Consider the following 16,721-nt stretch of genomic DNA (forward strand, 5'->3'; position numbering starts at 1 on the left):
GGAACTGCATTCAGTATATTATGTATATGCTATCATTTAATCCTCACAATAACCCAATACGTAGATGCTATTATTATTCCTACTTATAGACAAAGAAACTGAGGCTCATAAAAGTTCATTAAGTTGTCCAATATCAAAAGCTCCTTATTAACACTAAAGACTTCAATATTTCTAATGTGAATGTCCATTATGTTAGTCAAAGTATAATTTTATAGACAGATTCTCCAGTTTTTTTTTTTTTTATGTATGTGAACATAAGCTTTTATTTCTTTGGGGTAAATACTCAGGAGTGGGATTGCTGTTTAACATAGTAAGTGTATTTTTAACCTTATAAGAAAGTGACAAATTATTTTCCAAGTTGTAAAAATGTGTATTTTATCAACAATATGTTAAAGTTTGGTTGTTCTATATTCTCACAAGCACTTTATGTATATATGCACATACATTTCATATACATGTATATAAAATACACACATACATATGTATATATACACAAATATACATGCATATACTAGCCATTCTAATAAGTGTGTAGTTGTATACCATTATGGGTTTAATTTGCATATCCACATAGGATGATGATGTTGAACATGTTTTCAAACGTGCATTTTCCATTCATATATCTTCTTTGGTAAAGTATTTGCTTAAATTTGTTGTCCATCATTAATTGGTTTATTTGTTTGCTTTTCTGCTGAGTTTTGAGAGGTTTTTATACATTCTGTGTACATGCCCACAACATATGGTACAAGATAATTTGCCACTGGTTTATCAGTGTTAGATGCATTGACTAGTGTATCCATAGATCTGCCATTACAGAAAAAGGCATATGCACAATATAAGGTATAATAATAAAAAGTAATAGTATAACTATCTATTCACTTGCTCAATCTTGAATTGCCCACTTGCACATTCTGAACTGGGACTGTAACTCTTTTTGTACTCATTGACATTCAAAGTGTAACCTATTACTTTTGGCCATGTATCTGAAAATATTATTTATGATTTCCCTTGCCTACAAACAAAACTTAAAATTCTTAGACATTCTAAGTCTTTCCACCAAAATATCTATATTTATTTTCCTCTAATATCTTTCCATGGTCTTCTGCTCAAAAACAGCTACTCCTGATGATGAAAACACACAAACAAAAACAAAAGACAAACAGTAAAAATAAAATTTAGATGTGGCAGGGTAATTTTGGCTTTACTACTCCTTGGAAAAATGTAAAAAGACTACCTGAAAAATCTAGCATTATTTTTTTCTCTAAACTGGTTTTAAATCTTATATAAATTATTTAATAAATGTCATTAAAAAATTAAGGACAAATAATCTAGATGGAGTATTTACCAGTTTTTAAAGTTAGCTGTGATTATTAAACTAAGGAGAATGAGTTTACTTGTTTTTAAAACTCATTTGTAAAGAAAGCAATTGGATGCAATTGGTGTAACTGTATTTTATAATTGTAGGTAGGTCTGATAAGAAGAGAAACATGAGTGAGATTGTATTGATAATAACAAGAAAGAGAAGCAGAAATGTTGGTTAACATGTTACTTCTGTTCCTTGCTAACTAATTGTCCTGGCCCTGCATAGTTGTGGGAGGGGAAACAAATGCAATAGACACAGTAATTCTGCCAGGACAGCACTCAGGAATGTGGCCAGGCTTGGCAGGAAAGCCAATAACATGTCATGTCCCCCACTCCCACCACATGGTGGAAGGACATTATTTTTGAGTTAAAAAAGCCATTAGCATTACATTTACTTACTTTAAAATGAGAAAGCGAGGCCCTGAGAAAATTAAGGGTAGAGAATTAGTTGGGGCGGCATGTCTGATATTCTCACTTTCATCTTTGGGTCATGCTCCAGAACTTTTGTGTAAAATCACATTGGTGGCTAAAGAGTGACCACAGTCATTGTCTCTAAACATTAACGGAATGCCTACTAAGTGATAGACACAGAACTAATTATTTTACGTATACTTTAGAATTTAACCCTTTTAACAACCCAATAAAGCTGATACACTCTTTATTTTATAGGTGAACAAACTGAGGCTAGAAAACTTGCCCAAGGCCTGCTAACATGTGGTAGTTGTAGGATTTGAACTCAGTTCAGTCAGACTCCTAAGACCACATTTTCTCTGTTATAGTTTCCTTATGCTTTCTTTAATGGGAAGAGTTGAATTTGTCTCTGGAAGGATAATTACAGCTTTCAGTGAAAGAGTGTTTATATCATTGTTAATAATTATATCAGTGTCATTATCTTTGTTGAAGACAATTTAAATATTACATTAGGCAGAAGCACTATAAAAAGTAGGTTCTGATTCCCCAGATTTCTTATTAAGGGGTAAAAGCAACTCCCTGTCTGAATGTAAAGATGCACATATTAACAGAAGCTACGGTACAGAGAACCAAATGCAAAGATAAAGGAAGCCACCAGGGAGCTATGAAAGCATACCTCAGCCTGAGGCCAAGGATCTCTATTGACAGAAAACATGTACAGAGAAAATCCTATATTTGGAGAACACTGATAGCCAAAAAACATGCATAGAGCAATAATACATGCATGCTCGCATTTTTTCCCTTTGGTTACCCGCAGTTTGTCTTTCCTATTCTGTAACTGAAATCACTTGCCTACTAAACAACTGCACGTGGAACAAAGACAGGGCAAGAGAAGGGAAGGAAAAAACCCATTTTGCTGACCATAAAAAAAGCTAAAGCTAATTTTGACACGAGTTTTCAGACAGCCTCTAGTGGAGACCCACGTTATGCAGAAAGGTGTGTTTGTTGACCAAGGGTGCTCAACAAATACTATTCAATGACCAAGACCTGAAAATGTAGACACTCAAAAAAACAACCATTTACTCCAAGGGGTAGCCTCCTAAGTACCATAAAACCCATGCAGTCTGTATTTGGGGAAGCAAAAAGTTTCCACAAAGGTCAGACATGAAACAAGGAAAGGCCATCTTCTGAAATGGGGCCTAATAAATGTCATCACTGTCAATGAATCACCATTTTAGCAGTGCCCCATCCAGAAGATTGTAGAATGTGGGACCTGTATCTATGTCCACCAAAATCATTCTGATGTAATCAGTTGTACTTTACATGTTGGGAATGATATTAGTGTTTATTGTCATTGAGTGATAAAAAAAAATTGAGAAGAAGCAGCTAGTTTGTATACAGTATTGTCCAAGGGAAACAATATTGTGATTTTAGACAATGCATACATTTTAGTAAGAAATATTCCTAACCTGCTGAAGATGATTAATATAGGTCCTCTAGTGTGATACAAAATATCCATTTAGAACACCCCAAACAAGCTGTGATTCTATGCATTCAACTGAACTATTGAACTAAAACTTTGTTTACAAAATGGACTTTAGTAGGAGAGTGGTTGAAGCAACAGATTGGTTACTCTTCTTCCCAAGAGGACAAAATCAGCAACTTTTCAGTTATGTTTCTCCTACATATTCTAACATACCATAGACAAACTAAAACAAAACAAAAAAAGCCTTATCATTGCACTTTAAATATACTTTTTAAATTCCCCATTGTAAATAAATTAATTAAGACTTTTATTAGATTATTACAGCATAGGGTTATATGTCTTAGAGAAATGAAAAAAATAAATACCAAGGTCTACAAAACTGTAGTCTACAATTGTGACACTTTTTGATTCTATTAAGGTACCAGCTCCTCCATTTGAGACTTTGACTTATTTGAAAAAATTTTGTCCCATCTGAACTCAATTATAATTTTATAAGTATTATAGGCACCCTTGCCATACTAGTAATATACGAATCTTATTGGTATAGAAGTATAGCTCAATGATATGGATGAGAAATTCATAGTTCATATCAGAATAAAGAAAGAAAAGACAGGTTTTAATAGAAAAGAAAATGTCTTACTTGGTTAAGAATGTCTTGTTTCTGTGCATGCAAGGAAAGAAAGAATACATGTGTTAATGTAAGATAATTTATACTCATTATCTCATATCTCTGATAATTTAACAAAAAGTCCAAGTTTACAGATTGATTTTAAAACATAGCCTAGATCCATAGGTCTCAAAATGTGGTTCCAAAACAGTGGCATCAGCATAAACCAGGAAATTAATAGAAATGCCAATTATTGAGCCCCACCCCAGAAGCACTGGATCAGAAACTAAGGGGTGGAGGGAGGCAGGCAGCAATGTATGTTTTAACACGCCCCCCAGATGACTCTGATGCACAATAAAATTTGAGAACCAATGACTAGATCAATATTTGAATATAATATGCAAACAATTCTAATTGACATGAGATAAATATAATGAATAACACATGCAGTATGATTAAAATCTTACAGAGAAGATTAATGAAAATATACCAGTGTGAATAAAGATATATTAGATTATGAATACTTATTCCTTACTCCTAAGGTTTTCCTTCTATTAGCATAACTTAACTAGTCTCTCTCTATGTCCTTAAAGATCATATCTTTCTATACATTTCTATACTTTCTTCCCATTTCTTAGATGTCAATGAACAATTTGGAATTGAATTTGAAATCCAAGACCAAAAGAAAAAAAAAAGGCATGCAATACCAAACTGGTTCTCATACTACCAAATTCCACTACCCTCAGGAGATTATTTATATGACCTAACTATGTTTCACTGTGAACTCTCTCACTAAGACTGGATCTCTACTACAGACTAGCAGTAATCATACCCTGAGCATTATACGATTCATGTAAGATTGGTAGAAACTAACAAGACTCTCTTACCTCGTCAGGCATGAGTCAGTAGTAATTATATATACTGGGATATGCCACACTCATTACACAAGCAATGTCACCCAGCCTTTCTCTTCACCTTCTTCCTACCTACCAGGCATCTTCCTCTCATCCAATGGCCTGGTCAGTTAAGTGAAGAGCAAAGGCCTTGGCCTTAAACTGGGATACTAGAAAATTAGGTTTTATTTGTGATTACTGTCATGAACTACCTGGTTAATCTTGGAAAAGTCATTTTACTTTTTTTAAAATGAGTTACTGCATTTAAAAACTCTGTAATTTTATTAATTTGGGAATTTCAAGTCCTTTTCAACATTTTGATTCCTACAGAATCTTTAAGGCTATTGTTTAGATTCCTCTTACTCATTTCTTTAAAGAATGATTAACAAATTTTCCTTAAAAGATAGGAATTAAAAATAAATGATTCATCCATATAATATACTCACTATTTCCTCTCCTTTAAAATAGAATTAAACAGGTCACATTTCCTGTTTTATACACAGAACTGTTGAAATCCAGTAATTCAAGTGAATTATAAGTAAAATAATGCATCTACCATTTCCACAGCTTTACTTTGTACGGGGACAAGCAATTTAAGGGATATTCTTTCTTGGCAAATACCTATTTTATGAATGATATAAGCTATCTTCATTTTATAAAACTAAAGAGCAAATATTCATTCTAGGGCCAGACTGGATTAATCACTTTTCTAATTTTTCTTGTATAATTGAGCATTATTAAGTAGTCACCCAACTTTAGGGTTAAATTGACCAGATAATAGACAGCAATAACTTTACATGTGAATTGGCAGTAGGAATTCTTTCATATGGTTACAGTAATGTTTTATAAATCAGATGAGGTCATATATTGAAGAGGATTTCAAGACCTTAAAGATTTCATCATCATCATTGGATATTCTTAGTTATTTCCTATTGGCTTTTATAAAGTACATATTGCTTATTAAAAGGGTTGTATAAACTTTAAAATTTTCTCTTGAAAGAAAATTTCCTATCAATATTAAAATCAGAGAGCAGTTTCACTCTTAATTTAGAATTGCTCTTGAGTCATAATGAGATCTAGTTTTTTGTTTTCCAACTATCCATTATTTTAATAATGCATTTCATCAGCAGTTCTGTGAATTTATGGAGAGTTAATATATTATTGAAAAGGGTAACTTTGTATGTGTGTCTAATAATAAATCTAGCAATTACCTTAATAAATCCAGTGTACAGTGACTGATAATCTTCATGAAATATATAATATCAATAAGACTAAGTCTCAGGAGTCCTTTAAGTAAAAAATTCACTGAAGCAAAAAGGCTGCTTTGCAAATAAGATCACTTTCTAACTGAATTTATAGCCAGCAACTATCTTTAGGGAGAAAAAACAGGTTTCATTTCTGTATAGATTAGATAAGTATGCATATTCTTAAATATTTTTGCGAATGTAAAAATGACATTTTTGGGTTTCACAACAATTCAGTGGAGTTGTCATCTTTACTTTTTTCACTCTGCTTTCTTGGACTTTAAGATTTTCAGTTTTACAAGTTTATCTGCCAACTTTTTTCTCTCAGTCTATGGCACTTAAGAAAATGAAATGTGAGGGAAGGTAGCTCAGACATTTTGTTTTTTTCTGATACAGAAAAATGAGAGTGGCTTTAAATTGTCTTAATTTTCTCTGTCATTTACAGGAAATAAACATCAATTTTCTTAAAAAAAACAAATCGTAGATTAAAGAGTTTTAAAAGTTACAGCAATATATCAGAATATAGAGAGAATAAGAAATATGTTATGATAGCTAATGATGAGAAATACCAAGGAAATTAAAACAATATGAATGTTTTGAGGTTGAAGTTTAGAGATTAGGCTGTAATAACTAATATAAAGTTCTATAAATCCCAAAAAAGTACAATATTGAAAGATAACCAGTACGTTCTTGTAAACATGCAAAAACAAAACAACAATAACTAAAACAAATCACATTTTATTCACCAACAAATCTATCTAGATGACACATCCAATCAAAAGGGTCTTTTTCAAAGAGGACCCAATACAACCCCATATAACCCAAATATCACTTGGTGAAGCTACAAATGAACTAAAGACAATGATAACCAAACATTTAAAATACAGTGTCTCTCAACTAATGTTAAATGGAAGGTTATGGTATTCAAAAGCGATTGATAAGACATGCAAGGTTTTCACAAGGAAGGAATTCCAGGAAATCTTAAGCTTACTGGAAATAAGTTAAACACAAGACAGGGAAAAGAAATTCCTTTCTTTTTGTACAAACTAGCTCCTTAAGATGATAGACCAGTTAAACCCAGCACAAAATCCTTCTTTGGTCAAGGAAATAACTCCCTTAAAGGAGTAACCCCTTGCTGCACACCAATGTCCATTTTGGGTTAAAATTTGTAGGTCATAGACTGAGAAACAGGCATAATCCCTTTCCCTTTTATCTAATAGTGTCTCTTGACTTTTAGGAAAATAAATTAATACTATATTTAAATGATCTATATTCTTTCAAGCATACAATACAGAAGATTTATTTTCATTAGCAAAATGTTTTGGATGGGGCAAAACATTTAATATATCTTCCAGAATAGCATTTCATTATGAACTTCATTCTGTTTATTTTATGATATGTGGTAAATGGTTTACGGTATATGAGGAATATTTATATGTATAAGTATATATGTGTGCATATAGATACACACATGTATATATACATATATACACATATGTACACATATATACATACATATATGTGTGTATCTATATGCACACATATACATATTTCCAAGAACTCCTCATTAAGTAATACTCCCCTCCAAGCATAGATATGAAACTAATATAAAGAAAAAAGAAGTTTTACCCCTTCAGGATTATACTTTGCAAGCACACCATTACCATGGAATTCTTCAAGAACATCCTTTAACTTCTTTGTAGAATCTATTAAAAAAAAGAAAAAAACAGAAAGTGCACAAATTATTTATATATTCCTGACATAGTGTATCGCTCAGTCCAGAAACAAGGATTTCTTAAAATGGAAATAATCACCAAGAGAAATTAAATTTAAAAATCAACATGTAAAATGTCTTTTACCATTTTTGAAAGGCTACTTAATTGGGAAAAAATACAAAGAAACAAAAGGATCAGAAGAAAGTATATTTTACTCAAGTGTATTGCCCAAGACTGGGGCAATTGCATATATATTATATGAATTAATGAATAAATAAATGAATAGATAGTATGTTTTCTTCCTTTATTTCATAAAATAACATCTAAATGGATGAAACAAGTTTATTTTAAAAAGAAAAAAGAGCAGTCTTTTGTCAAATCTTACAATTAAGATAGCACATTTTTTGTATATCACTGCATTAAATGATAACACTACTGGATAAATAAGAGAAATAAAATGTGTAGCTAAGTCTCAATGACAAATTTTTTCAGAGGCAAGCTATAGATTTCAGTATTTTGCAAGTATTATTAGGAAGAATTTTCTAACTATACATAACTCAATACTAAATTAAGTCTCACTCTCTTTCCATTATGAGACAAAGCTTAGATGTTACCAAAGTATTTAAATTATTCTCTTCAAAAGTACTCTAATTTGTAGGTGTTTCATCATATCAGATAGTGACAAGAAATTCTGAGTTAATATGGTAAATATATCAAAAAGAACTAACATGAATATTATTGCAATTAAAATTAAAATACATATAAATATGTACTTTTGGTATACTAAAATAATGCTTTCATCCTTACAAAAATATAATTTTTGATCAAACAATCTCAGAATTAAAGGGAATTTATTTAAGTTAAAGGAATAAACAATAACTTAAAATTTAAGTTAAATTAAACTAAAACTTAAAATTTAACAATAACTTAAAAATTCAGGTAAGTCATCTACAAAATCAATCAAGTTTGAATAAAAATGAACAGAAAATCTTGAAATTAAAGTGCAAGACATAAGTAGATTTTCAGCAGTCCTTTATGGAACACAGCATGGGAAACTGTTTCCTAGCATTTGAATATAGTTCTTTCTGGCCTTCCCCAGGATGTAGTGCTATTAGAACTATCGTAAAATAGGCTGGGTGCGGTGGCTCATGCCTGTAATCCTAGCACTCTGGGAGGCTGAGGCGGGTGGATTGCTCAAGGTCAGGAGTTCGTGACCAGCCTGAGCAAGAGTGAGACCCCGTCTCTACTAAAAATAGAAAGAAATTATCTGGCCAACTAAAATATATATAGACAAAATTAGCCGGGCATGGTGGCACATGCCTGTAGTCCCAGCTACTCGGGAGGCTGAGGCAGAAGGATCGCTTAAGCCCAGGAGTTTGAGGTTGCTGTGAGCTAGGCTGACACCACGGCACTCACTCTAGCCTGGGCAACAGAGTGAGACTGTGTCTCAAAAAAAAAAAAGAAAAAAAAGAACTATCATAAAATGTTTTCCAGTTCTAAAAAAACTAATTTACAAATCAGTTCTTTTAACATCCTGTTAGAAAACTCACTCTCAGATGCCCACTGAATACATCTTGCCTATATTTTGTGAATTGTTTTAAATATTTTCACTTGAAATGTACAATTTCCTTTCTTTATGTTGTAAATTCTGTGGGTTTGTGTGTGTGTGAGATAGTGTTTTTTAATTGAAATAAAGTTCACATCACATAAAATTCAACACCTTAACCATTGCAAATTGCACAATTCAGCAGTTTTTATTATACTCACAGTATTATGGAACCATCACCACTATCTAATTCTAAAACATTGTCATCACCCTGAAAAGAAACCCTAACCCATTTAACAGTCACTCCCCATTTTCTCTCCCCTCTAGCTCCTGGCTACCATCAATCTATTTTCTGCGTCTATGGCTTTGCCTATTCTGAACATTTTATGTAAATGGAAGCATATAATATGTTGTCCTTGTGTCTGGCTTCTTTCACTTAGCAGGGTGTTTTCAAGGTTCATCCACACAGTAGCATGCATCAGTACCTCATTCCTTTCTATAGCTGAGTAATATCCCATTGCATGGATATATTTCAGTGTTAAAAATCTGTCAGCTAATGAACATCTGAGCTGTTTCCAGGTTTTGACCATAATGAATAATGCTGCTATGAACATTCAAGTGTACAATTAACATATGTTTCAATTCCCTTGGCTATATACCTAAGTAGAATTGCAGGGTCATACAGTAACTCTATGTTTAATGATTCAAGGAACTGCCAAATTAATTTTACAGCAGCTGTCCCATTTTGTATTCCCACCAGCAATGTGTCATACAAAGGCTCCGATTTCTCCTCGTCCTTCCCAACATTTGTTATTTCCTAACTTTTTTTTATTATAGCTATCCTAGTGGATGTGAAGTGGTCTGATTTGCATCTGATTAGCCATTTGCTAATGACTAATGATGCCGACTATTCTTTCATGTGTGTGTTGGCCATTTGTATAGTCCTTGGAGAAATGTTTATCTGAGTTCTTTGACCTTTTTTTAATTAGACTGTTTGTCTTTTTGTTGTTGAAACTCTCTGGGGTCGGGCTGTATGTGTGTGTGAGCGCACATTTACTTGATGCCTCAACAGCTTCCGATGCAATTCCTTTTTGGTATATATTAATACTTTGCTAGCATTTTCCATACTGTGATCGGAGTTTTTGTTATGTCATGTCCCTTGCTAGACTGTAGGTCACCCTAGGGCAGAAAATGCATATTTTCATTTTTGCACACCTTTCAACTTTATTACAAAGCTGAAACAACAATTTTGCAATAAATATTGGGATTAAATTAATCACAGCTCTTTCTAAATTATAAGAAATTACAGTAATTACTTTGACATGTACCTTATCAGAAACTTACACTGCAGGGACCAAATTGTATATTAAAATTAGACATAAACCTAGTCCCTTATTCCCAAGTCCTGCGTCATGGTTGATAAGACACTATTCTAAGTTAGAATAAACCCTTTACTTCTTGTTTATAAACGTAGATGCAAGCCTTCTGCGCGTACTCACAGAGACATCCACATATGCAGATGCATCCATTCTGGAATATCATATCCCTAGAGACTATGTTTATTTTAAACATAGCTTAGCCCAATGATAAAATGGAAGGGGAGGTAATTTTTGGTTTCCTATATTTAGGCTACCCGCACAACTTTAGAGACACTGCCTGAAGAAGGCCTTTTCATTTCATTTTTCCATAAAAGTAAAAAACACATTCAATAATCATTCATAAATGCTCCAGAGAGGGCAAAACCTCTTAAAAGTATTCCTGTTGTATTTTACTGGTTAGCTGGTCAAGTTTATATCAAAATGATCTTCATAAAGAGACCATGAGCTAAATTAAAAGCATACACACACACACACACACACACACACACACACAACTGCCCTTTCCATGAACTGAGGCTTAATAATGATTTTGGTCTCAGATGATCTAAAAAGCTCTAGCTCATATTCAGGTGAATCATCATCATCAATTTCACCTGCTCCATTTCCAATTCTCAAGTTTTAGTTCTAATATCTTAATATCTGAAGTTTGACTATGACCTGATCCCCACTTTATAATCTAGTTTGGAAACTGGAGCATTATCTTATTCTTCTATCCGTGCCTCAATAACTCTTCTTCGGCCTAGTCTCTCTAAGACTGATCAGCCAATCTTCTACAGTTGGGGATTTTGATATGGAACACCAGAGGTTCCAGATCCATGACCATTCAATAGAATTCCCTTACATGAACTGTCCACGTGTCTGCTTGTATCCCCAAATTGCACTAGGTTGTGAAATTCCTACTGCTGTGTTTTACCTACCTTCCTTCATAGGAGAACACACATTTATCTTACTTTGTAATTTAGCTGTTTTTGCAATTTTCTTTCTATGACCTATCACCACAAGTATTTCTGTCTTTCGGATTGTGCCAATTCTTGATCATGTTCTGTCCAAAACAACACTGGGCTCATGGAGAGGAGGAAAGATCTGTAACTGGGTCTGACCTTCCATCTAGGACAAAACACCAAGAAAGTAATACCTTGATGAATAGACGATAGATAAGACATACTTTCAGTTATATTTCAGCTAATACTGGAGCTTCAAGCAAGAGAGCAGAGTGACAGATACTGGGCTGAGCAATGCTGAGAAATCCAGGCAGGCAGCCAGACAGGAGAGCTAGGAGATCAGTTCACAGTTAATATGTATCCATAATGGGACAGAGATCTATTAACCAAGAAGATTGGCAAGTGAAGTGCTGCTTAGCCAGGTTCAAACAGCAGGTTTATTCTTGGGATAAGGGATCCAGACAGATGCTTAGCATAAAACACTGGGTCTCCTAGAAAGACTTGGGGCAATTCTGAAATACAGGACTGATTTCAGAGGTACCTATATTTGGCTTGGCAAATAGGGCAGGAAATTTAGAGAAAAACAGTGGATATAAATTGCCGCCATTTGACGAGCATATCCATCTTTCCCAGAAAGTAATGTAATACTGTATCAATAACCACCACTGAGACAATGGGGTCACTTGGGGTTGTCTTTTCCATTACTACCAGAATCACCTAAAAACTGAGCTGGTCCTGAGCAAGAACATGGGAGTTGTTTTTCTCAGCAAACTCCTTTGTTATTGCTGGGAAAGAACACAGGAAATGAATATGAGAGCTGATGAGTAAATTTTGTCTTATGGCTCATCTCTCTAGCACCTGCTCGGTACCTGAGTAGTGTTCCAGGGGCCCCCTAAAGTGCCCACACCCTGAGAATCCTCTCATTTGGGCTGAGTCATGTAGTAAACAAGGCCTTGAGAATTAAACTAGCTACGCTTCTGAAATCAACCTTAAATTATTATTTACTTTTTATTAATCCACTCATGTATTGATGGGCACTTGGGGTTGGGCAGGTGGGGGGGAAGGGATTGGTATATTCACACCTAGTGGGTGCGGTGCGCACCACATGGGGAATGGACACGCTCGAAGCTCTGACTCGGGTGGGGCAAAGGCAATATACATAACCTAAACATTTGTACCCCCATAATATGCTGAAATTAAAAAAAAGAAAAAATTATTATTTACTTTGTTTACAGGGTTCATAATTTTACATGATTTTCAAGGGAAATTAAATTTCCTTTATATTATTCTGAAATAAAAATAAATAATTAGTAAGTTCATTTTGGCAATGTTGAGAAAATAGCTAATGGGTCCTAAAAAGTGCTGCATGAATAATGAAACACTTTAGTTTATCTCACATCTCTTTATGTATCTGTTATATCTTGAATGAGTTGCCTGTGTGATTTCACTGCCTCTTTGCCTCTTTATTCCAAAAAGTCAACACGTACTTGTCAGATTAATCTCGAAGGCCCTGTGAAGTAATGGAGAGATTTCAAGCCAGATAGATTTAAATTTGAATCTTGGCTCCAGAATTCTTGGCACAATGTCCCTGAACATATTTTTAACCTCTCTGTGGCTTAGTTTTCTAATACTTAAAATAGAATAATGAAAAGGTCCTTGCCATACTATGTCTAGCAAAGTGTCTGTTGCCCAATAAGTCCCTGTTCCTTTGTTCCATCCTAAAGATGACTTTAAATACATCATCACCCTTCAACAGTTTCCCGTTGTCTTTAGACTGAAGCACAAAATCCTCCTCTTGGCATCGTAGGTGTGTCAAAATATAATCCAAACCTACTTATCAATAATTATTTTCAATGCCTTCCATATTTATAATTCAATATCCAGTCACCCAATTCTGAAGGTATCCCCTGATTTTAGAGCTCTTCCTTTGCTCATGACGTTCTTTTTGATCCCATCAAAAACAAATAGTTTACCTGACACCTTATCCACAAAACCTCTCAGGACCTCCTTCAACCACAGTAGATAGTAACTTAACCCTCCCGAGAACTGTCCATAATAGCTCTCTTAGAATCTACATCTGATTTATGCATTGAGTACTATTAACACTACTAATCATAGCTTGAATGTGTAAAGCATTTTAGAGTTTACAAAGTGTTTTATTCTCTTTTTTAATACTCACAATTAACTTTATGAAACTTTTTCCCAACATAATACATGAAGAAATCAAGATTAAAGAAATTATTACCTACTCAGAATCACACAGATAAAATCATTCAGCTAAAAGAGTTTACTATAGGGATTCAAACTCTTGCATATGACCCAAATTATTCTCTTTGGAAAAAGAGTGAAGAGAATGTTACAATTCAGCTCAGGGACCTAGTCACCACACAGCTAAAATCACACAACTACAAGAGTATAAAGTAGTGATTCAAACTGTTGTACAGTAAATATATATTTTTCTTTTTTTTATTTCAAGAGATTTCGGGGATGTAAGTGATTTTTTGACATATGGATGAATCGTACACTGGTGAAGTCAGGGCTTTTAGTGTTCCCTCACCCAAAGAGTGTACATTGTACCCAATACATAATTTATGATCCCTCACCATCTTCCCACCTCCCCTCTTCCAGGTCTTCCAAGCCCATGATAACTCTGTATTACCATGCCTACTTATGGTTCAACTCCCACTTGTAAGTGAATGCATTTAGTATTGGTTTTCTTTCCTGAGGTTTGAAAAGTGAAGTTTTTTCATATCCTTCACTTAGGATAATGGCATCCAGTTATATCCAGTTGCTTCAAAAGACTTATTTCATTCTTTTTATGACTCAGTGGTATTCCATGGTGTGTGTGTGTGTGTACACATCCCCACACACACATTTTCTTTATCCACTCATCAGGTGTTGGGTGCTTAGGCTGATTCTCTCTTATTGCAATTGTGAATTATTCTGTGCATCCCAGACAAGAAAACACTAAGAAAATTTTTCACCACAAGACCTACTCTGCAGAAAATGCCCAAAAGTGCTCTAAACACTGAAAAGAATGGTTGATACTCAACAAGTGTAAAATCTTTCAAAAGTAAAAACTCACAGCTCTTATAAAACAGTAAAATTGGGGTAAATACAAAGCAACTAGGTAACAATCAACAGGATAATTGGAATGCTATCTCACTTATCAATATTACCATTGAATGCAAATGGTTTAAATGCCCACGTAAAGGATATAGATAGAATAGACATTAAAAAAACACACACACAACCCAAATACCTGCTGTCTCTAAGAAACCCTTTTAACTCATAAAGCATCACACAGGCTCAAAATAAAGAGGTTAAAAAATATTTCATGCAAATAGAAACAAAAAGCAAGCAAGAGTAGATATACTTATATAAGATGAAAAGACTCTAAATCAACAACTGTAAAAAAAGACAAAAACGGTCATCATATCATTATATGATAAATGATAAAGGGATCAATTCAAGATACAAGAATCCTACATATGTATGTACCTAACACCAGAGCTCCCAAATTTATAAAACAAATACTACTAGAACTAAAAATAAAATAAACAGCAACATGATAAGAATGGATGTCTTTAACACTCCACTGACAGAACTGGACAGATCATTGAGGCAGAAAAATCAACAAAGAAACACTGGAATTAAATGGGACTCTAGAACAAATGGAACTAACTGAAATTGACATAAAATTATCCCCCCAAAACTGCACAATATACATTCTTCTTATCAGTATGTGGGACATTTTCCAAAATAGATCGATTGTATGTTAGACCACAAAACCAGTTTCAGCAAATTTTAAATAATTGAAACCATAATATATATCAGAACATAGTGGAAAAAAAAAACTGGAAACCAATTTCTAGAAGAACTCTCAAAACTACACAAATACTGGAAATTAAACATCCTGCTGCTACATGTTCTTTCAGTCAATGATGAAATCAAAAAATTTTTTGAACTGAACAACAATGGCGATACAAGCTACCAAAATCTCTGAGATACAGAAAAAGCAGTGCTAAGTCAGAAATTCATAGCACTAAATGCCTATATAAAAAAGAAAAATCACAAGTTATCAACCTAATGTCACACCTCAGGGAACTAAAACGCAAGAACAATTCAAACACAAAGCTAGCAGAAAACAAGAAATAACAAAGATTAGAGTAGAACTAAATGAAATGGAAACAATCAAAAATACAAAGAAACAAAAAAATTGTTCTTTGAAAAGATAAACATGATTGTCAGACCACTAACTAAATAAATCAAGAAAACAAAACAGAGCATTCAAACAAGCTCAATCAGAAATGAAAAATGAGACATTACAACTGATACCACAGAAATACAAAAGAACATGCAAGACTATTATGAATACCTCTATGTACACAAACTAGAAAATCTAGAGGAAATGAATAAATTTTTGGAAACACAAAACCTCACAAACTTGAATCAGGAAGAAATAGAAATCCTGAACAGGCAATATGAAGTAGAGAGAGTGAATCAGTAATAAAAGTTCAACAAAATAAAGCCCAAGGCCAGATGGATTCACAGCTGAATTCTATCAGTAAATATAGTTTAAAAGCCAAGGCCAATAATTTCACCACCTAAATAGTAGTCATACTAGCTGTGAGAAGACTATCATATATTCCACTATTAAGACCAAGACTACCTAACATATAAAATGCATTTGTCATTTATATAAATATTAATAACATGTCTTTAAAGGACTAAGCATAAGTTCATAATCTAATTTTTTATTTGTCAAAAGAGACAGTGCTATGCCTCCTAGTTTCAGTTAGGACATTGGTTTTTCCAGGCAAAAATGAAAGCTCTTATAAGAGTGAGAAGGGCTGTTACTACTTTTTATATTAATGCTAAATGGGACCATGGAAAAGTCATCTTCTGGTTCTCTCAATTCAGTGCTTTCAAAAGTTTCCTTCAAAATCTAGGACAAAAATCAAATCACGGTGGATAACAGACTTAAACTTAAGGTGTGAAACTATTAGAATTCTGGAAGAAAATGTGGGAAAAACTCTTATTGACATTGGCCTAGGCAAAAAATTTATGAAGAAGACCCCAAAGGCAATCACAGCAACAACAAAAATAAATGGGACCTGAATAAATTAAAAAGCTT

The 16,721-nt window shown here is 33.6% G+C and overlaps 1 protein-coding gene across 6 annotated transcripts in view; it reads right to left on the bottom strand.

The window, feature by feature from the left end:
- DGKB (diacylglycerol kinase beta) overlaps nt 1-16,721 on the bottom strand; it is a 643,035-nt gene that overhangs the window by 504,167 nt on the left and 122,147 nt on the right. For 3 of the 6 annotated variants that reach the window (XM_045565377.1, XM_045565376.1, XM_045565380.1), the window contains exons 2-3: nt 7,633-7,709; nt 3,900-3,920 (exon numbers count right to left, since the gene is read on the bottom strand). In XM_045565377.1, the coding sequence (XP_045421333.1) occupies nt 3,900-3,920; nt 7,633-7,709 (98 nt within the window). The remainder of the gene's footprint in view (nt 1-3,899; nt 3,921-7,632; nt 7,710-16,721) is intronic. The other 3 variants (XM_045565381.1, XM_045565379.1, XM_045565378.1) reach the window with 1 other exon arrangement.

This window comes from Lemur catta, chromosome 11, assembly GCF_020740605.2.
Source record: "Lemur catta isolate mLemCat1 chromosome 11, mLemCat1.pri, whole genome shotgun sequence".
Taxonomy (NCBI): Eukaryota; Metazoa; Chordata; class Mammalia; order Primates; family Lemuridae; genus Lemur; species Lemur catta.